This window comes from Pungitius pungitius, chromosome 6 (genome assembly GCF_949316345.1).
Source record: "Pungitius pungitius chromosome 6, fPunPun2.1, whole genome shotgun sequence".
Classification (NCBI taxonomy): domain Eukaryota; kingdom Metazoa; phylum Chordata; class Actinopteri; order Perciformes; family Gasterosteidae; genus Pungitius; species Pungitius pungitius.
This window is the reverse complement of record NC_084905.1, coordinates 15,678,590-15,699,676: the sequence shown is the minus strand read 5'-3', so window position 1 is coordinate 15,699,676 and position 21,087 is coordinate 15,678,590. Positions and strand designations below refer to the sequence as shown.

The window sequence follows — 21,087 nt, the reverse complement described above, 5'->3', positions numbered from 1 at the left end:
TAAGTGTTTCTTTACATACGAAGCACTACATCTTGCCTCGCATACAGCGCGACATTATTATTACACTCAAGTTTGGTGTTAGAACAGGTTCAATTGGCCTTTTTGATAAAGGTAAACAAGAACCCTTCACATAGACCCATACGTAAAGGAAAACTACAGGTTGTAACGCTACAACTGTTTGCATGCTTCCCTTTTTCCTTTGTTTAATGTAGGCTCTCATTACCACGTGGTGGTAACAGATTGTTTGAACTGGAGAGAAAAGCCATTCGAAGCTAATTAAGCAGCCATTCCAGGCTCTATTCACAGGCAGAGGACCGAGGAGCACAGGCATTTGTCAGCGCTTGACCCCGCGTGGTATTGATTGACAACGCTGCTCGCTGAATGACAGGCTGGATGCTTCTGGGCCAATGAGAAGCCAGCGAGTAAGTGCGCCGCGCTGCCATTGGACGCGAGGCCTTAAAGCCGCAGAGGAGTCCCACGTGGGGCCGAGGTGAACCTTCAGAACAAGGCGTAGAGGCTCCGTTCAGACATGGCTGATGTTCGTATCAGACAAAGGCAATCACTTCTTCTCTTCTCCGCAGTGTAACCATTACACAAATCCTGATAGGTTGGCGTGCGGATGTGGTTATGCAAGAATCACGAGATATTTTAAACTAAAATGTCGAGTCGGCCACATGGCTTTAATTGGGTGGATATCGTCGATCGATTGGTCGTTATTGTGTCATTCCCGGTGTGTGCGTGTTGGGGGGAGTTTAACACAGGCGTTTCTGATTCGGGCCATTACTTTCGATGTGTCACAGTAGCATTGCTTCTCATTTTATAACTATGTATAAAAAGCAAGCTCCCATGTCCCCCCTTTTCCTTGTATGTTGATATAAATTCAAGAATGGCTGCTGCACGGCAGCCCCTTCCCCGTCTCGCTGGTGGTGGTTTTCTCCCCCCCCCCCCCCCCCCCCCAAAAAAAAATGCATCAACTTTATTTGGGCGGTAAAAAAAAACACAAAACACCCTAATGAATTGCGGATGTGGAATTTGTGTTGTCTCTGTCAAATATGGATATCATCGTCGGCACATCACTGCCTGCTGTTGTTGTTGTACACGGCGGGACGGAGGGATGATGCCTTGTGGATCCGCGGGATGATGTCATGTATCGTTGAACCCCCACGTGGGGGCCGTCGCTCTCCGATAGGCAGATGTGGTTTTACTCCTTCCGAGTAATCCGATTGGACAGATAGACGCTTTCACGGGCAGTTCAGCCCTGCTGCCTGTGTGTGGCAACCGGGGTAAACTGGACAACTGGGGGGAAATGCGAGATTGTGGAGAGTACCATGTTACGCTTTTAAAGAATCGCCGACGTCTTCGAGTCGGAAGGCAGATTTTTGGAAATTATTTTCTTCTTCATTTTTGGGATTAACCAGCCACGGAAGGAGCGCATTCCTCGGAAGGTTCGCGGCGGAGAATAAAGTAGTTTAATCGAGCCTCGACCGCACCACATTTTCTCCGAACTGCTCCCCGGGTCTGGCTGGGTGCGCTCCGGAAAGAGAGAGAGAGACACAGAGACACACACAAACAGAGGATGCTTGTCGAGATCCGCGTCCACCACGCTTACATTACGAGGGATTAAGCGCATGAATTATAGCCTACTCTGGTTTTTTTCTTCTTCTTTTGATCGTGGAACAAAAGTGGGACTGGCTGCTACGACGCACGCACGGGTATGTATGAAAGCAGGGCTGTTAATTTCTTAATTTCAGGTTATTTATATTATATATATGTTGTTGTTTTTTTCCTGGGGCGTTTGTGCGCTCAACGCAGCGCACCGTCCTCACCGAGAGTCGGCGGAGTGAAGCCGAACTGGAGGCGTCCTACCGCGGGTCTTTCGTACCATTTGACGAACATCAGTCCGGATTAGAGTCCGAGACAAACGAACCTAACGCGAGCGTTTAAAACAGAAAAAAATGACGCACGATGGGAGTGCGTTTCTTCAGTGCATGTTGTGTTTTATCACTTTGAATTGTAAACCGGTTCATATTTGTGTAGTATACCGCTTGACCACTGCCCGAATAAGGTCACCAAGAAAGACCGAAGCGCAGGAGCACAGTGCTGCTTTGAGACATGGCTCAAACTGCCTTCAACCGGAACCAGTTTGGTGTTCTGACTACTTATTAGCGACCAACGTGCACTGTATTATGTTGTTGGCGTTTTCTTTTTTTTATTCGGTTAAAGATTAAACCGCGTCATTTTTCAACAGAGTGATTTTGACGACCTCCCCAGCACTCCCCCCCTCCTTCCCCCCGCCCCCCCGCGCCTGCTGAGACCGGTGTGGCTGTGAGCACATTTCAACCATTTTGCCAAAGGACCTGCACACTGGAGAGATAAACAAAGGATACATTTCAAGATGTATCCACAAGGCCGACATCCGGTAAGAAGCGCTTCCACTGTGCACTTACTGCAGCTTCCATATTTATCTGACAACACTGATGTTGACATGTTTCCTGATAAGGCCCCCCCCCCCCTTTATCAATGCAACTCATACAATCTATATGGTTATATCACAATGCATTTATGCTACACCATAACATGCACTTAGCGGTAAATGGATGCAGATGGTTCGCATGCCTGGAGATATTTACTCAGCCATACACGAACATATGATATGACACTGCTGAGTACGGGGACAGGTGGTGGTTTGAATCCATTTTCAGATTAGATTTCCTTTTCAGTGTGAAAGCCTATTCATGTTGTGTTATTAGCTTCTGGAGGTGTGAAGTAGCCCGCCTTTCTGGTGTGGTGATAATGTCTTACTCACTGCAGAGGAGATACCAAAGTCGTCTAATGTGAGAACTGAAAAAGAAATGTACGTTTTAAAAAAAATATACAACCTTCCTTTCTTTCAGGCTCCACATCAGCCCGGTCAGCCTGGCTTCAAATTCACTGTAGCCGAGTCTTGTGACAGGATCAAAGATGAATTTCAGTTCTTGCAAGCACAATATCACAGGTAACGATGGCAGCATTCTCATCAAGGTGTGACACTTAACGCATTTTCTTTTCATTCAATAATTAAGGTCAAAGATAATTTTTGGTTGTTGAATGGGAAAAAAAAGGGCAGCATTTTTTTTTTAAATTCTCTGACGTCAAGGAGTTAAGTGTCAGGTGAGTTATTGAAGTTATAGAGATGCTGGAATTTGACACCCTCTCTTCTATTTTAGTCTTAAGGTGGAGTACGACAAACTGGCCAATGAGAAGACCGAGATGCAGCGCCACTATGTCATGGTAAGATTATGTTACAATGGGGAGCAATTATGCTTCCAAATGGCAAGGCTTGTTTGAGGATCTAGTTTGGGTGGAGCAAGACAGGCTATTGTGATCACCTGTGTGGTGGTTAGGGCGGGTTGAATGTCAGGTACAGGCCTGTGAAAGGCCCAGCGGGGGTTTGCTGTAGCTGGTTGTTACGGAGGCGCTCTTCCTGACAGACAGGTGGGGGGCCGGGGGGGGGGGGGGGGGGAGAGGGGGTGTGATGGGGGCTTCATTATTGTGCGACCCTGATCTCCAAGGGTCGACTGCGGCGCTGCCCTCTGTGTGTGCTGATCTGATTATTCTCCTAGGAGACCCCACACTCAGACATATGCGCGGCCATAAATTAGGTGTGCGCCGATAGCGAGGGCGGGGGGGAAACGCGCACCCCAGTAAAAAAAACAAAACAAAATGGAGGACGTGGAACCTGCTGCCATTTCTTTTTGCACCAGTTTGACCTCAGCTTCTGTGTGAGATTATTAGCTTTCATTTAAACCTGTTCTGGGAAAAAAAAAACCACACAGGCGTGCTCATGACGCAGGAATCTAGCTCAGACGTGACGCAATCAGGAGGTTGCTCTGTGGCAGCGCTCTCTGTTGTCCCGGGCAAACACACCAGGGATGACTTAAACCAATACATGCAGGCTTAAGTTAAACATTCTTTTCACAGGAAAACAACATGTCACCCCGACAGGGAGGAGGTTAGGTAAACATGTAGGGAAGTATCCCTCAGCCGGCGCTGGGTGTCTGGTTACTCTACGGCTGCGGGGCTCTGATCTCAGAATGGCCCTCTTGTTTGAGAGTAATTTTCGAAGAAGCTAATGGACTGAATAATGCATCGGCCTCATCAAATAGACGCTGACTGGAAAGCCATTTCTGCCCCGGCCGCCACTTGTGGGCTTCGCGGATTACATTTCAGCCAGACAGGCTGACCTGGCTTCAAAATACCAAGTGTTGAGCAATCGCGTTTACGCTAAGTAAACAGACGTCCCAGGGATCTGTGTGTTTGAGATGGTGATCGATAAATCTCACCCGATCTTCACTGTGCCTGCCCTATAAACAACAATATATTGATCTATTGGCTGCCCAAATAACTCCTTTTTCTTCAGATCTTGGTTTATCACCTTTGCCAGCAGAAGCTACATTGTATTCGGGTCTTGATCATGATGATTAATGCCCTTTGAAGATTACATTGGCTTTGCGATCAATCAAATGATTTCTTTGTAGCTACATGCGGCGAGTAAGTCACATGTCATTTTTAAAGAAAAGCTACTGTATTAAGAATTTTCCCAGTAATCCCAAACGTATATACTAAATGTTGGTGCAACTTGATTGTAATGGTGGCATCGTTAACCACAGTGAAATCTTTGCTTTCGTTTCAGTACTATGAGATGTCGTACGGGCTGAACATAGAGATGCACAAACAGGTACGTACCTCATGTCCCTCATCTTTTTCAGCGCGGTGCTTTCCCACAATGTCAGGTGGAAGTTGGACCCGGGACGAGCCGCTCGTAGGCTGTGAACTGAACTGACCATTGGTCGTGGGCTGCAAACGGAAGGACGCGCTGCACGGGGCAGTGCGGCTGTATAATTGCTGTGTTGTTAAGCCTGGATTTGTCGCAGCCGTTTGATAAGATTAAAGGTAGACTTTGTCAGGCTCAGCCTTTGACTGAATGATTTAAGAGCGAGGATAGCGGATGGCTCCGTCTTTCTTTTTTTAAGATGAACAGTAATTACGAGCGAGGGTCAAAAGTCCTCTAATCACGTATCCCTTATCTTATCAAAAGATCCCGCCATGTATCGCTCCCCTGATCAGTCACGCTGATGCTTGCAGAGATAAAGATGGAATAAATGACTAATCCGGAGATTCCCATGTGAGCTGCTCTTCAACCAGCGAGGCTGTCCCCTCTCCTGCAACAGCCTAGCCTGGTTAATGGCGTTGGAGGCATGGCGAACTGGTGGGCTGGGGGTGATCCATCAGTGTCACACTGCCACATGTCTGTCAGGGCTCGGGCCGCTCTGATAGCTTCTGTCAGGCACTTATCGCCGACCAGAGCAAAAGAGGGGGGGGTGGCGAGACGAGTCGGAAGAACGAGCCGGGGGGAGGGGCAACAGCCCAGCTCTGTGTAAACAGGTTAATCGACTGATCCATTTTAGCGCCTGACTTTTATCAGGAACCTCTACAGAGCTGAAGGAAGCGCTTGAATAATTCATCAGTGGGGCCCTAACCTGCTGAACGGTGCGTTTGTGAGCAAACAGTGTGGGCCCCGTCCGTGCAGCTCCCCAGTTTACAGCTCAGCCCGGGGGGGGGGGGGGAGAAGAAGAGGAAGAGGAGGAGGAGGAGATGGGGAGTGGTTTACAGGCAGGGTTGGGATGGATTATTGGATGCACATAGGCATTTTATTTTCCTGTCAGGAGATTTATTCCATTGTGAGGAAATCCATTCCTCTAACTGTGCCTTTTTCATTACCATGGAGGGACATCATTTAGAGTTCAGAAACACACACACACACACACACCGGCACGGCTCCCATGGACTGACGTGGCAGTGTTATCTGATCCCTCTCTATCAGCTATGACAGCGTGTAGATGCAAACGGCTAATTTCCCGCCGTGCGTTGTCAGCCGGTAATCACCATCATCTGGCGCAGGTTTCCAAGAGCTGCTTGGGAAGGGGGGGGGGGATTGGACTTCTGGGTGTTGGTGAGGCTCGACCCGATGTGGCTTTTACCTGCAGTCTTAACACAGACGCAAGACACATGGCTGCAGGAATCTTTTGCTAAGTAGCAAACTATCTGCCGTACCCGGGGCCAAAGCAAACGTGGTCAACCAGCTGACTGTCTGCAGTGTTCATACAAAAGAGGCATGCAGGGAAAAGTGGTGGGGGGAAAAAACTATGGCTCTCCAAGCCTTTAATGCTCCCATATCCCCCAATCTGTCATGTGGGACTTGAGAGGAGTGAAATAATTCCATGGTTGCGTGTCAGGTCCACTCCACTAAACGGAACGTAGTAGTGTTTTAAGATACGGCTTGAAGAAGTTATTTAACGTCATTTTTCATAGTATATGTTTGTTGTTTTGTGGTCACAGTACCGGCTGAGTGGTGCAGCTGACAAGGTTTATTAAACTAATCTAATGCATCCATTCAGGCCCGCTGTTGGCCTTGCTCGATTACTTAGTCAATACAAACAACATCAAGTTCCAATTAGAAATGTGTTTGTGACTTTCCTTACAATAACATTTCAATTTAGTGCAAACTGATTTAGATGAGCTGGTGAAGTTCTAGTCTAATTCCCTTTTTGCTAGAAAAAAATCAGGAAACATGCTGTCATCTGCAGGAGCTCTAAATCTGACTCGTCAAGCATTGTTTATAGATGGATCATGTGACTAGAGCCAACAATAGTTTTTTTTCTCTGTATTTAATACTCATCAGGGTCTCGAGTCCATTTCCTCACCGCTGATAGCAACAGGCGAATGAATACCTTTCTGCACGCCATTGACAAGCCAGCCTGAGAGTGCACTTAAAGTGGTGCTACACAGGTCCGAGTACCTGTAATTGTGTAGCAGCAGCGCAAAGCTGGCCTCTCAAGGGCCAGGCTGTCATCTACTTAAAGTGACAACAGCCCAGTTTTTATCTGACGGCAGAACAAAAAAAGTCCACCCCACGCCACACTGTATCTATTCTGGCAGCAGTGGCGGCGAGCTAAGTTGATGCCTTTTCCATTTATTTGCATGTTGTGCTGTGAAAGTCTGCCAGTTGTTCAGGGCACAGTGGATCAGCCACCTCCTGACCTCTCCCAGCCAGCTGTCACCATGACACTAAGCCACAGAGGAATGGACTGTGCGCTCAAGGCTTTTTCACAAATCCTGTCAAATGTTCGACTGCTATTGACATGGCTTATCTCAACAAACATGGATTATACAAGCTCTCTAGCTTTTTCGACTATTTCTGAAGGCGCTCTTGAGCCCTTACGACATTGCATTAATGCTAATGCCGATAAAACCATCGCTTCATTGGCTGTACGTCACATTTATTGTCTGTCTGAGGAGTCTTTTTTTTTTGTGCAAACACAGTAATCAAGTTATAATCAGTGTTGTCTTATAAACTTGCACTTTCTGTAGCACATGCTGCCGTATATTTGTTTCGCATTATTGCCTCTGATCCCAGGCTTTACTTTGTCTCGTGTGATATTTCATCTTCAGCTTGTTTGTTCTGCTGGCTTGCCCGGCTAAGTGGCTATCCATGTAGCAGCTTGGGTCAGCAGGTCTCGTTCTATTGGACATTACTCTCCAATCTCTCTGGCTCTGCTCGGAGGTAATACGCCTGGCTGCCAAAACTGCCTGGCATTTTTGCCATGTGTAATAAATAAGCTAGCGGTCTGCAAAGTACATTGTGTATGTGTGTGTGTCTGCTGCTCCAAATGAAAAATCGGATAAAATCCCTGCAATGTGTTTGTGTTCCGCAGTGGCCTTGGGTTGAACTGCAGCTCATAAATTCCATAGATGGTGTAGCTTTGGCACTGTTATTTTTCTGCTCCCAGAGCAGAGCTTGAAACTGAGAGTTTCCTCTTCTGTCCCTGGAAGAGGAAGAAGAAGAAAAGGAGGAGGAGGCAGAACAAGCCGGCAGTGCAGTATTTTTTATGGGGTGGGTGGGGTATCGCACCCACTCCCAACACCTCCTCCCATTGCTCTTTTTTATCCACCGTTCATTTGCCACGTCCGTGTGATCGACAGGCTGAAAATTCAATTTAATGACCTGCCTCCAAGCACATAATATGATTTTTAAAGCCTGTTACGGTCAAGCAGAGGTTCCATTTGCATAATGATCCCAGCAAGATAGGCCTGCAGCCGTTGCCATGGCAGTCGGTAGAGGAGCAGAAGCATGGACGCGGGGTTGGGAGGGCGGTGCGCCAGGGCAGCTCGTCGCATTGGGGAAACGTCCCAGGCCTCAGACCTGGAGAGGCAGAGCTCTAGCACGCTGCGCTCCCATTGTCTGCAGGCTGGTAGTTGCCTTCTAATGGTATTGATCACAGATGTGAGGTGCGTTACCCTCTGGGTCGTTATGGTTTGTAATCTTTGCTCAAAACTACAGTTACGAACCTCTTGATGTAAATCGCCGGCAGTGTCGCATGTAGGTAAACGCGGCGGTCTACTTTGAGGGCGTCACTTCCTGGGGTGTGGTTGTGTGGTTCGACTCTCGAGGTTAACTGCAGGACAGCAGCGTTTCGGATGAGGGGAAGGAGGGCGGAGTGAGAGAGGATCCTCTCAACACAGCAGCACTCTGTCTGCTCGCATCCGTTTAGCATGGAGTGCACTCTCAGCACAGCTGTGCTCCATCCCCTTGGGCTCTCCTAATGTTTTAAATATTTCAAATGTCAATATCACGCTGTTTAGAGGATGTTGAGTCAAGCAGTTCTGATTGCCGCAGTAATTGACTTAATCGGTGTAAACATTAAAGGCGGGGTTATGTGAAGTCACTGTCTGTTCCACACTTAACCGTCATTTTGCTCCTCTTTTGTTTTCCAGACGGAGATTGCCAAGCGGCTCAACGCAATTTTAGCTCAAATTATGCCTTTCCTGTCACAAGAGGTGAGTTTTGAATGTCGCGCCCCAACGGTTTACAGTTTTAGTGCCATAATAAATCATATATTTAATATTCTTACCTAGTTGCTAAAGATACTGCTGGAAAAAAAAACAAAAGTTCATGTTAAGCAATTGTGAGTAATTTAGTTGGGCGTTTGTCCTCACATTTAAAATTACAGCAGCACCATGAACATGAAGTGAGAAACTCACAGATTAGTGAGTGTGGGTGTGAGATGGATGTTGGCATTCCCCAATCCTTTGTAAATGTCTTCCCACAGCACCAGCAGCAGGTTGCTCAGGCAGTGGAGCGGGCTAAGCAGGTGACTATGACTGAGCTGAATGCCATCATCGGGGTACGTGGACTTCCCAATCTGCCTCTCACCGTGTGTATACCCCCTTTTTATTCCTTTTTTATTTCAACTTTACATTTGATGAACACTAACCATAAATACTTTTTCCATGCCAATGTCTTCTTTGTGCGCCACCTGCTTGAATTAGTGCTGAATCAAACGGGTTCACATTGAGCTTTGTCCTATTTAGCTTTTGTAATCTTCGCCGACCATATTCAAACTATACACAACAAGCGTAGCTCTCAAGAGCCCGTCTGTTCCTCGATCTTTGGTCTCGGCGGCATCTTCACTGCCTTGTTGTGTGTTTTATAAACGCAAGCTTGAGAGCTCTCAAGATCCCCCCTCGCAGCCTGTATTGCTTTAATTGGCTAAGGTTTTAACAAGGAGCCTCATCCTTCACTGCTGACCTGGGTAGCTGTGGGAATTAAGAGGCTGAGGGTGAGCAGAAAGCAGCCAGCGCTGCGAGTTAGCAGAGGCGGTGCAGGCAGCAGCAGTCACCAGCGGCTCTGTGTTTGCACACCGCAGCACCGAGCCGTAATGCGCCGTGTCAATCACCGCTTCAACACACCATCTGCTCCTCATTGATCGGCCGCTACCGAAACACGAGCGATCGGCGCGTCACCCTCGATGCTAAGTTCAGGGTAGCCGAGGTCTTATTACTACAGGTGAATCTTGCCGAGGCCTCAGGAGCACATTGGAATTCAATTGATGACCTCTAGGTGGCCTTTTGTTCCGGGATAATTGCTCGGTAGGATTTGTCTGACTAGGTGTCATGAGGCGATGGAGCGCTGCTGCTTTTAATCAGTTGGACTGAAGCAGATGCTTTTTTACGGTTTCACCCAAACAGAGCAGTTGCAGTTGTTTCTAAGAAATCCTGATTTTATGTTTGGCTACTAACTGTCTATATGCGATTGCTGGAATAATTTTAAACCAATGTCTTTTAAAAGTCTGTTTTAATATATTTAATCGTTTTAGTATATGATCATATTTGGTATCTGCACATAAGTCAGGTATTCGCACAAGTCGTGGAGGTTGCTCATGTCAGAGGAGGGGGAAATGTAGCTAGTGTATGTTTTACGAATACCTTCCCATTAGTTATTCATTGAGGAGAAGCTCTGTAGGCATTCCAAAAATCCTCATGCATATTGTAAAGCAAGGTGGGGGGAAATGGTGTGCCAGGCAGACAGGCAGCATCCAGGAGCCAGCTGCATACTTTATTGATGGGACTCAGCCATTAATAGGATGCAACTAGGGCAGTCCCTGGCGTTGAGATGAAGGCTGACTGATGGCGGCTTCTGTTTGATTAGAAAAACACACCAAATATTTAGGTGAGCCGAGGAGTAATTCAGATAAGCTCCCCTGTTTCCAATTGGCCACCTGCAAGAACCCACACAATGACTTTGTTTTGAAAGCAAAATGTATTTTTTCTGTAACACCATTCATTGCCGTGTATAATAATGTAGAGAGGCCTTCTAGAGCAGCTGTGGCGCTGACTGTTTTCTGTCCTCCTTTTCAGCAGCAGCAGGCTGCCTACCCGGCTCTCATGGTCAGTGGCATCCACACATGTCTGTATGTGCCATGCTGTTGTTAATTTACTTGGTGTGTGTGCGCACACATCTGGGCTTGAAGGGCTTTTTGCATGCTGCATGGCACTTATTCTTTCCAAGTGCTATGCGTTTCACTATAGTCGGTGTAGATTATACACTAGAGACTCGTATAATACATCTGCTCAATTTTGCCTGCCTGTGTGTGTTTTTTTTCTTCCTGTAGCTCTGCTCATTCTGAAAGAAAAGGGGCATGGGTCTTTATCTTGGAATATTAAATTAGAGGAAATAGGCCAGACTCCTTTCTTTATGTATTATTGTCTTCATTTATGGCCCTCTAATGAGGGCTCTTGCTGATCAACCACGCATATTACCCATCAGTGCCTCATTAAACACAATGAGCAAGGATGGCTCTCCCCTGCCAATGAACTGGCTCCTTAATTTCCCTCATGGAAACAATATATTTTCCCCCCTCTCTGTCTGTCTTCCCTTCATCCTGCCTCTCAGACACATTTTGTAATTGGAATGAAATCTGCCCTATGAAGCAAAGGACAAGGTTGCAAGTTAAAAACCTCACACAATTTTCAATCTCGTCGTCTCTAGCTTCAGGGTAGATTACGGAGAACCAATTAAAAAGACACCCTAGATTTGAATTTTAAAAGTAGGTGGCCTTTTGTGAGACCAAAGACTAAGTTAATGTATTTTTATCAATGCAATAAGCAAGTCCATCAGATTGTGTTGTAGCAACTCCCCAGTACCTTCTAAGTGCCTAATATACCTGAAATGGCCATAAATGGTCACTGATTGAAGTGCATCTTGTAAAAGAGAGGAGGTGCGCGCTGTAACAGCAGCTGAATTATTTAGCCGGCTCGTAGACCAGTAATAAATTGCTGATGTTTTTATTGGTGTCTCAGCTAAGTATTATTTAACCTTGCTTTAAACTGCTTACTTCCATGCTGAGTGCCTTTTAACTCCCATCCATTTCCCTGTGCCTTTCAAATATTGATGGTGTATATTGGCGGGTTGACTGAGAGCCAGCATGGGACCCCTGGTCCTGGCTCCCCCAGCAGCCTTCCAGGCCTACGCACACACACACACACACACTCAAATACTTAGAGTGAGAGGGAAAGAGTGCCAGCTTCTGGCACTTAGTGTTCCCCAGTCTCTTAAAGTATGTGTGTGTGTGTGTGTGTGTGTGTGTGCAAATGATTCATGTTCTGTTAATCCAGGAACATGAACATGAAAGGAGTAAATAGACGCTGGTTGTGTTTTTGAAGTGTTTAAAAGCAGGTAGTTGTTTAGCCCACAGGCTGACATATTCCAACACAGCTTCGTGTTCCTTAAGAGGATTTCTCACCTCACTGATGGCGTAGTGGCGCTGCAGTTTTAAAATGCCCTATTTTACTTGGAGTGAAATGATGCCTCTGCGTTAAGCTTTGATCAAATCAAACTTTGCGGTTTGTTGTTGATGTAGGTTCTTTTTTTTTTTCTTCTTCTCCTTCTTTCAACTCCTCATGCACTACTAACACTGTGCGATTGAGTGTCTCCAGCCCTGCGACTCATACCGTGAACGTGTTGAGCAGTTGATCGTTTGTAACTTCGACTCTCCTCAGCGGAGAGCTGGGGCTTACGCCACCCCGGCCTGGTATGGGAATAGCACTGAGGGGGATGGCTGTCGGTTCCTGGCATTAATAGCTGTGTGAATGCGCTAATATCATCCAGGGTTTAACTGATCAGCCTCGCGTTTAGTGCGTGGTTTCTGCTTGCTTGCTCGCTCCGACCCACTCCTTGTTTTTCCTCCCTGTCCACTCGCAGCAGCAACAGCTTCAGGCACAGCACCTCTCCCACGCTGCTCACGGGCCTCCCGTCCAGCTGCCACCTCACCCGTCGGGCCTCCAGCCGCCCGGCATCCCCCCGGTGGCGGGCTCCGGGTCAGGTCTGCTGGCGCTGGGTGCCCTGGGAAGCCAAGCCCACCTCCCGGTGAAGGACGAGAAGAACCACCATGACCTCGAACACAGAGGTGAGGTGTTGACCTCAGGCGTATCTTTCTGTCCAATTGGGGATCGGCTGCTTGACCATTTAATCTAGGAGGATTAAAACGTGTGTGTGTATTGTAAAATGATTAGAACGATAGATGTTAAACAGGGAAAAGGCAATTTAGTGCTTTTCACATACGAGAGCGGAATGGCATGTCCCTCAGGTGAGGAGCACATCCTGTCTGTTCACATTCTGTGTGGCTAATGAGCTGGTACATTCCCAGCCCATGACTGCATAAGCCATTCAACAGCTCCAACACACGTTGATAAGAGAGGCCGTGTGCCCTGCAGCTGATTCTCACACTTTCTGCCCGAAGCATCTATTGTGATATGCTAACTGACGTGTGTTTCTCTTTGCTCCTCTTGGTCTCACCTCGGTCACCACTGGGATGTCTGCGATACAGAGAACACGGTGAGTGTCTGAACCCGCAACTGTTTTTCTGGTTTTTGGGCTCGTCTGGTTTTATTATTCATCACGCTTTCATCTATACTGCGATTGTCAAGTACAAATTCCTGCCAGCAGCATGCTAACCGCTGATTTTATGCCCTGTTGTAATCTGCTTTCAATAAAATGATTAATTGGAAATGAGGCTTGGAATATAAGTCCTGCATGTTTAAGCCAGAAGGGAAATGACTGGTATCATGCTGGAGAGATTAGAAGCCTTGTAATTTCATCACAATTAAAGAAAGACTTTGACTTCCCCTTCTTAAGGGATTTATTTGATCCCTTCTACTGTCTCCCTTGTTTACCAGCTCACTCACTTTCTTGGCATTTGATGAATATTCCCCAAAACAAACGGAGGTTTTGTTTTGTTTTTTTTATCCGCCCCGTCTGGTGGACCCGCTAAAGCGTTTTATTGGAATGGCTGCAATCTCTGATGGCTTGTGATGTGCCTGTGAGATTGGGTTTCTGCAGGCCGGCCCAGCTGAATGGGTGCAGTCATGTCTGAAGAAATGGAACTCCAGGGGCGATTAGCGGGCCTGTTTTGTTTCTGTGCTCTTGTCCCCGGTCATCTGATAGCAGAGTGGTGACTTTAGTTAATGAGTCACGCTAAGCATCTCTTTAAAGGTCAGCCGTTATGCGGACATCGGCCCTTTGCCCGGGCTGCTAGCCCGTCGGCCCATTGTTCACCTCGCCTGGCTGCCACCGACTTAGTCCGTGTTTGTGGCTTCGCTCTTCAGAAGAAGGGACCTGGGGAATGGGGAGAACTTGGCAGTTTCCAGGCAAATGGCAAACTCCCGTCAGAGCTGCTGGACACCTTCCTAGAGCCTCCCATTCAGTTGGCGTTTGGAATGAGCTGTCCCAGCCTGTGTGGGCGGGCAGCATCCATGAACCAGTCAGTCCCACGCTGCTGTGCCCACTGGCGGGATATAGATTCTCTTTCTTTATCAGAGCTCAAAGCCTGAGCTGACATGCGGCCCAGGCGCGCTGCGCAAATCAATGGCCCCAACATACATCTACGCTCTCTCTCTCTCTCTCTCTCGCTCTCTCACGCTTAGCCTGACTGACTCTGGAGAAAAGGCCCTCTGTTCAGTCCCAACACACTGCTCATGTCCCTGTGAGGCTGTTTGTTGTCCAGTTATGAGGAGGAGGAGGGAGGCCCAGCCTGGAAAAACAAGACCTACTCTTTTCAGTTCAGATAACGGCCCATTCTCTTGTCTGGCCAGGGACAGGCTTGTGTGTGAGATTGGGCTTGGCTGGTGTCAGGGCACTGCTTGGAGCTGGCCTCCAGCTGCATTTTAAGAGTCTGCAGCATCCCTCGTTGTGTGCATGCATGTGTGGTGTTAGGGGTTGGGAACAGCGCGTCCTCTGTGAATTTGTAACTGAGGAATGACACGCTGCTCTCTTTTTATAAACGAGCGATGAGGGGAATGGTAATAAAGTGTCTTTCTCTCCGCAGAATAACTCCGTATCCCCCTCTGAAAGCTTACGCACGGCCAGTGAGAAGCACCGCAGCTCCTCGGACTACAGTCTGGACTCTAAGAAACGCAAAGTGGAGGAGAAGGACAGTTTGAGCAGATATGTAAGTTTTTATGGGAATCCGCTTCCTTAACCGGATCAAACCAGGAAGTTTGATTCACCACCATGTCTTTCTATTAAATATAATGGAAAAACCAAGCTCAGCTCACCTTAAAAAAAAACCACCAGTAACAGGGCGAATAAGCATATACCCCAACATGTATATAAACATAAACTACTGCCTCCTCCCCCCTGTAGGAAGAAATGTATTTCACTGAAAAAAATATTTTTATTGAGCAATTTGCCAATCATCTTACAGGACAGTGACGGAGAGAAAAGCGATGACCTGGTGGTCGATGTGTCCAATGAGGTGAGCAGAAAAGCATGCAATTGTGAATGGCATATGGACAAGTACCCAGACGAAGCTGTTGCATGACTTGAAGTATTGGCATCTTTCCCCAGGACCCTGCCACTCCAAGAGCAAGCCCCACCCACTCACCTCCGGAAAATGGCATTGATAAGCCCCGCCCTCCAAAAAAGGACACACCCAACAGCCCTGCATCAGTGGCATCCTCTGGGAGCACACCATCATCCAAGGCCAAGGAGCTCAGTCATGTAAGACACCAAGAGTTCCCGAACAAACTAGGACAGAAAGGGTTTAAATGAGAATAGCAGAGAGAGCAAAGGGATATGTGCAAAATAATCTAGGCCGTTTTCGGCAGTGGATTAAGAATGGCTGTCGGTGCTTTAAGTGCATGACTAAACGTCAGGGATAATATTGTCCCGCATCAGGATCAGTCAGGTCTCCTCTGTTAATAGCTCAATGTATTTAACTCCTCCAGGATTTTTCCCCCTTTGCCTCACTAAAAGATTAAAGCCAAAGCAGTAAAGGGATAAAAACGGGCCCATCTCCATTGTGACCATAATAGGTTTTAGAATAAATAGCAGTTTATGGCTCTGCAGGACTATGAGGGTTGTCAGAATTAGATTGGATTATGTTCAGTTTGCTCTCAAATTGTCAATCTGCACAGTGCTTGGCTTCCGGGATTGTGAATGTGCTTGTGCTCTCCTTCCCTTGACAGAATGACAAATCCTCCACGCCTGTTCTCAAGTCCAACACCCCCACCCCCCGCAACGATGCCCCCACCCCTGGCACCAGCTCCACCCCTGGGCTTAGACCCATCCTGGGCAAACCGCCAGGAATGGAGGCTCTAGGTTGGTATTCCTCTCTTTCTTTCTCGCAAGCAACTGATTTTATTTACTATCATCCTAATGTACTGTGATGTTTCCAATCCCTTCATTCTGTGTTTGTCTGTAGCAGCACCAGCTCTGCGCACCCCCCTGTCCATCGCTGGCTCCTACCCTACCCCCTTTGCCATGATGGGCCATCATGAGATGAATGGAGGCCTAACCAGTCCCGGTGTGTACGCTGGCCTGCACATCTCCCCTCAGATGAGCGCTGCAGCAGCTGCAGCCTATGGACGTTCGCCCATGGTAACACGCTTTCCTGCCTCCTTAGGTTGCAGTATTCCGAGTAAATTCAAAGCAATGCACATTACACAAAATAGTAGTTTGACACGCAGTCTTTTGCCCAGAGTTGACTCTGCTACGCTGTTTATCTTTGAGTAGGTCTGTGTTTTCTCATGCACGCACACAAGGTCTAGGATGCTACTGGGTGCTATGATGCTACTGGCTGTAGCATCATATTTAAATGACCAATATGAGAGTGGTACCGATCTTTTAGTTTAAAAGTCCTAAACAAAATGGCTATCTGTCCCCTTTTAGAAAAACTCCATGTTATGTTATTCAGAGGTTTCCATCTTGTTGTTTTTCAGGGGTTTGATCCACACACCCACATGCGAGCTCCAGGCCTTCCAGCCAGCCTCACGTCAATTTCGGGGGGCAAACCGTAAGTGTCTCAACAAATGTGATTTGTCAAAACAACAGTGATATAATGCACTAACGCGTCTTTATTCCACCAGGGCTTATTCCTTCCACGTCAGTGCAGACGGTCAAATGCAGCCCGTGCCCTTCCCGCCCGATGCCCTGATCGGCCCGGGAATTCCACGCCACGCCCGTCAGATCAACACGCTGAGCCATGGCGAGGTGGTTTGCGCTGTTACCATTAGCAACCCCACACGTCATGTCTACACTGGGGGCAAAGGCTGTGTCAAAATCTGGGACATCAGCCAACCTGGTAGCAAGAGTCCTGTGTCCCAACTCGACTGTCTGGTGAGCACAGCTGCCGATTCCCGTTGTGCTTATCAGCAACTTTCTATTGTTCTGTTTGTCTATTTTCAGAAGAAGCAGAATAAATTTAATAATATCCTTGGGTTGGTTTATTATGGCAGGAGGATTTCCTAAATCTCTTGCTAGCTCAACTGACCTGAACACGTATTGATTTGCTTTGTCCTCTGTGCAACAGAACAGGGATAACTACATCCGCTCCTGTAAGCTGCTGCCTGATGGCCGCACATTGATTGTTGGAGGCGAAGCCAGCACGTTGACCATCTGGGATCTGGCCTCCCAGACACCCCGCATCAAGGCAGAGCTGACCTCCTCGGCCCCGGCATGCTACGCCTTGGCCATCAGCCCTGACGCCAAAGTCTGCTTCTCCTGCTGCAGCGATGGAAACATTGCAGTTTGGGACCTGCACAACCAGACTCTCGTCAGGTTGGACAAAAACACTTAATTTTTAAAGCTTTTTTTAAATTGATTTTACAACCTATACCAGACAGACGAGGAGAACATGGCTACCTCAATAGGGTGAAGATTAACAGGGTATTGCATTCAGTTGTGTATCACTTGGAGGTTGGAAACTTTGACAAACTGCCACTGGATACAGAAATAGCAAATATCACAAACAAACATAATAAATCAGTCAATAACTGTTTGTGTGCTTTCCGACTTTGATTGCAGGCAGTTTCAGGGTCACACGGATGGTGCTAGCTGTATTGACATATCGCATGACGGCACTAAGCTTTGGACGGGCGGTCTTGACAACACGGTGCGCTCCTGGGATCTGAGGGAGGGTCGGCAGCTGCAGCAGCATGACTTCACCTCGCAGGTACAACCTCATAACGTGGGAGAGATGGATAACACACACACACACACATCTCCACGGATGCGGGGGGGGGGGCAGTTTAATTTTAGTCCCAGATCTGTCAGTAACTAATCGTTCTGTCCACTTTCCAGATCTTCTCCTTGGGCTACTGTCCAACTGGAGAGTGGCTGGCTGTGGGCATGGAGAGCAGCAACGTGGAGGTGCTCCACCACTCAAAGCCTGACAAGTATCAGCTACACCTGCACGAGAGCTGTGTGCTCTCCCTCAAGTTCGCCTACTGTGGTACGAACTCGCACATTAAATGAGGGACGGATAATGCTGACTGTACGAAACTGCGTAGTTTCCCGGTGACTCTTCATTTGTGGCTATTTGTATACCACTTCTCAGTCTGCCGTTTCCTTTGCAGGTAAATGGTTCGTAAGCACTGGGAAGGACAATCTTTTGAATGCTTGGAGGACTCCTTATGGCGCCAGCATATTCCAGGTATGCAGATCAATACACTCTGTCTGCAGCCAGTCCAAAAGTATACACTGTGGTCTTCCAGAGGAAGGGCAAAGCGACCGCTGTCCAGCAGGACACAACTATCAGTGAAAACTGAACTGAATTATTGACCTGACAAAGAAGTCTTTTTGAGATCTTGATGTCATTACAATATAATCTTGTCTCGTATTAAGCCAATTTTCTTCACTTAACTTCAAATGTAGATGAAAAAAAAAACATTAATAGTTAATATTGTCTTTCTTTCTTCTTCAGTCCAAGGAATCCTCATCTGTCCTGAGCTGTGACATCTCAACAGACGACAAGTATATTGTGACCGGCTCAGGTGACAAGAAGGCCACTGTGTATGAAGTCATCTACTAGAACAGACGCGGAGCATGCTGACGCTCGGGAACACGAGACTCTTCCTCCATCTACCTTCCCTCAAACAGGCCGCATGGACGTTGCCTGCAGCGTGGATGGGCAGGAAGTTTGGCAGTGCCAGACTCAAGTGGACGTTGGTGGACGTTGTGGCCGTAGACGCTGGGACCTTCTTCATTCAAACAGTGCAGTTCCCCAAGGCACTCAGAAGAAAATAATGTCTTGCTGTTTTATTGTTTGTTGGATATTTCCTTTTTTTTTTATTCGTCCTTTTTAATGTGGAGATGACACAACTAGAAGCAGCGCTTCGCTCTGGAGCTTCTCCTTGGAGGTCCTGTGAAAAGTGTACATAATGGAGTAATAAAAGGCCTTTTATAGATTTATATTTTGGTGTCCAGTTACGCTTGTGATGGTTCTTGTGCTCTCCGTGGTTTTCTGTCCCCTCTCGGGATGGAAATTAGATTAGGACTTTGTAAGAGGATATTCTATTTCAGTTTTTTTCCTCATCTGCTTTTTTTCATGTTCTGTGTCCAGAATGACCTTTTTGGAAATCTAATTTGGATTTTTTTTTTTTTTTTTTTTTCTGACAACGGCATTTTTTTCTTGGCTATTTGCTGTAATACAGACGTTTGTCTCATGGATTTTAGCACTGGCGGATTCTGCAAAGGCCCTTTTTTCTTTTCTTTTTCTTTTTTTACAACTGGAAAAGAAGAAAATCATGGTTTCCAGTGACGTGTACCTTTTGGCCATGGTCAGCAGAAATCCTACTCTATAATGGAGACCCATCAGTGAACACTGTCTGCTTTCAGTGACATTCAATGGATAACAAGAAGCAGCTGTGACTCGAGTTCAGTCTGTTGACTCGACATACAGTGTATGAATCTTAATTTATCCACTCAGCAAAGTCTAAGAGTTAATTATTGCCTCTCTCGTTTGACTCCCTCTGTCTGTGACTGATGTGCAGGACTTACATGGTTACCCATGAAGGTGGCAGGCAAAGCCATTACCACGTTTGAAATTTTGGGTATGCTCTGTTTGCTTTCTTCAGTATTTCATAATGTCCAGCTCATAGATGGGAATGGTCTCTGCGTAAACACACAGACTGTATAGCATACACGTGTCATTATCCCTAAGGATTGTACAGTTGACAGTTGTTGATAAATCAATAAACTGTTTTTATATATAAAGAAAACCATCTTGACTGAATTTCTATAATGCTGGTGCCTTGCTTCTGTTGCACCTTTTTTATTTAAGGGTAACAAGCTAATTTGCTCTATTGCCAAAAGTTAAATTAGAAGATTAACCCTACTCCCATAGCTTGTTTTAATTCAATTTGAAGACCTCAGTAAAACAGCTGCACCTAGGTAACACCCTGCATCTTAAGGCCTAGTAGTTTACTTGGACCAACACTCAAGGAACAATTATCCACCACTTACCGTATGATAAAACCATGTGTTTTTACATTAAATGTATTGAATAAACAATGTATAAATAGGTAATTAGGGAGCTATAAAGCTCTTTGTTGACATACTTCGGACAAAGCAAGGCTTGCTGTGTCCCCCTGTCCCACTCTTAATGCTAAGCTAACTGGCTGTTGCTTCATGTGAGCTCCATACATGAGGCTCAGGAGTAGCCTCAGTCTCCTCATGCAACGAAGCTCATTCTACAAAGTGACAAACTATTCCTTTAAGTAAGACGGTTTTTGATCAATATTTGCTGCAGCGGCACAGGGCGTTTAAACGACTGCACCAGGAACTCGAGGGAGGAACTTAAGTGAAATCCACTGCATGAACTGACATGCTGAATGTCTCCTGGATTGACTGTACACCAGAGATGTGTCCTCAAAATGTACATTGCCTACTGAGGGCTCTCCCTTGCTCTAGTTGGCATCTAATGTGAATACAGACTCACTCACAGGCCTTTCCTTCACTGTAAAATCCAAATCCGTCGGTAAGTGTCTGGAAATGCGTCCAGATAGGACTTGACAACTGTCTCAAGAGAAGCGCAGACACGAGAGGAAGACAGTAGGCGCTGGTTGAGAGGCTGCTGGCAATGGCTTTAACGCCAAAAAAGCGTTGCCTTGCAGCATTCAAAGTCACAGCGTACTGTAGTTGTGGTAACTGTCAGACACCATCTTTTTGCAGAGCTGTCTCAGAGTGATACAATGAAGCAGAGCTTTTTCGCAGGGCCACTTCAGAGATATGACGCAAACACTGCTCTTACGTTCTCTCGAGTAGTCTTTTGGTACTTGAGTTTTTTTTGGGGGGTTTTTTGGACTGGGTGAGGTGAATGGCCCGGTCCTCCCACTCCAGAGCAAGGCTCTTCTAGGACTCTGCGTGAAGCTGTGAGCCCTTCATGTGGCTGCCTCTTCAGAGATGTTGTTGTTAGACTATAAAAGCCGGGC

The 21,087-nt window shown here is 46.9% G+C and overlaps 1 protein-coding gene across 1 annotated transcript; it reads left to right on the top strand.

Annotated features, from left to right (window-relative positions):
• Nucleotides 1-1,119: 1,119 nt before the first annotated feature.
• On the top strand, nt 1,120-19,872 carry tle3a (TLE family member 3, transcriptional corepressor a). The gene is made up of 22 exons (XM_037451659.2): nt 1,120-1,712; nt 2,249-2,419; nt 2,895-2,995; nt 3,207-3,270; nt 4,673-4,717; nt 8,815-8,877; nt 9,150-9,254; nt 10,738-10,767; nt 12,581-12,785; nt 13,206-13,213; nt 14,703-14,825; nt 15,081-15,131; nt 15,224-15,376; nt 15,844-15,976; nt 16,080-16,255; nt 16,597-16,670; nt 16,744-16,993; nt 17,187-17,434; nt 17,681-17,828; nt 17,957-18,107; nt 18,232-18,308; nt 18,579-19,872. The coding sequence occupies exons 2-22, from the start codon at nt 2,396-2,398 to the stop codon at nt 18,684-18,686; spliced, it is 2,337 nt and encodes a 778-aa protein (XP_037307556.1). The 5' UTR covers nt 1,120-1,712; nt 2,249-2,395; the 3' UTR covers nt 18,687-19,872.
• Nucleotides 19,873-21,087: the final 1,215 nt, after the last annotated feature.

Coding starts and splice junctions, on each gene's coding strand:
- tle3a (XM_037451659.2), top strand. CDS start 2,396: ATGTATCCACAAGGCCGACATCCG. Junction 9,255..10,737: donor TTCCCAATCTGCCTCTCACC/GTGTGTATACCC, acceptor CCTCCTTTTCAG/CAGCAGCAGGCTGCCTACCC. Junction 18,108..18,231: donor CCTCAAGTTCGCCTACTGTG/GTACGAACTCGC, acceptor TTTCCTTTGCAG/GTAAATGGTTCGTAAGCACT.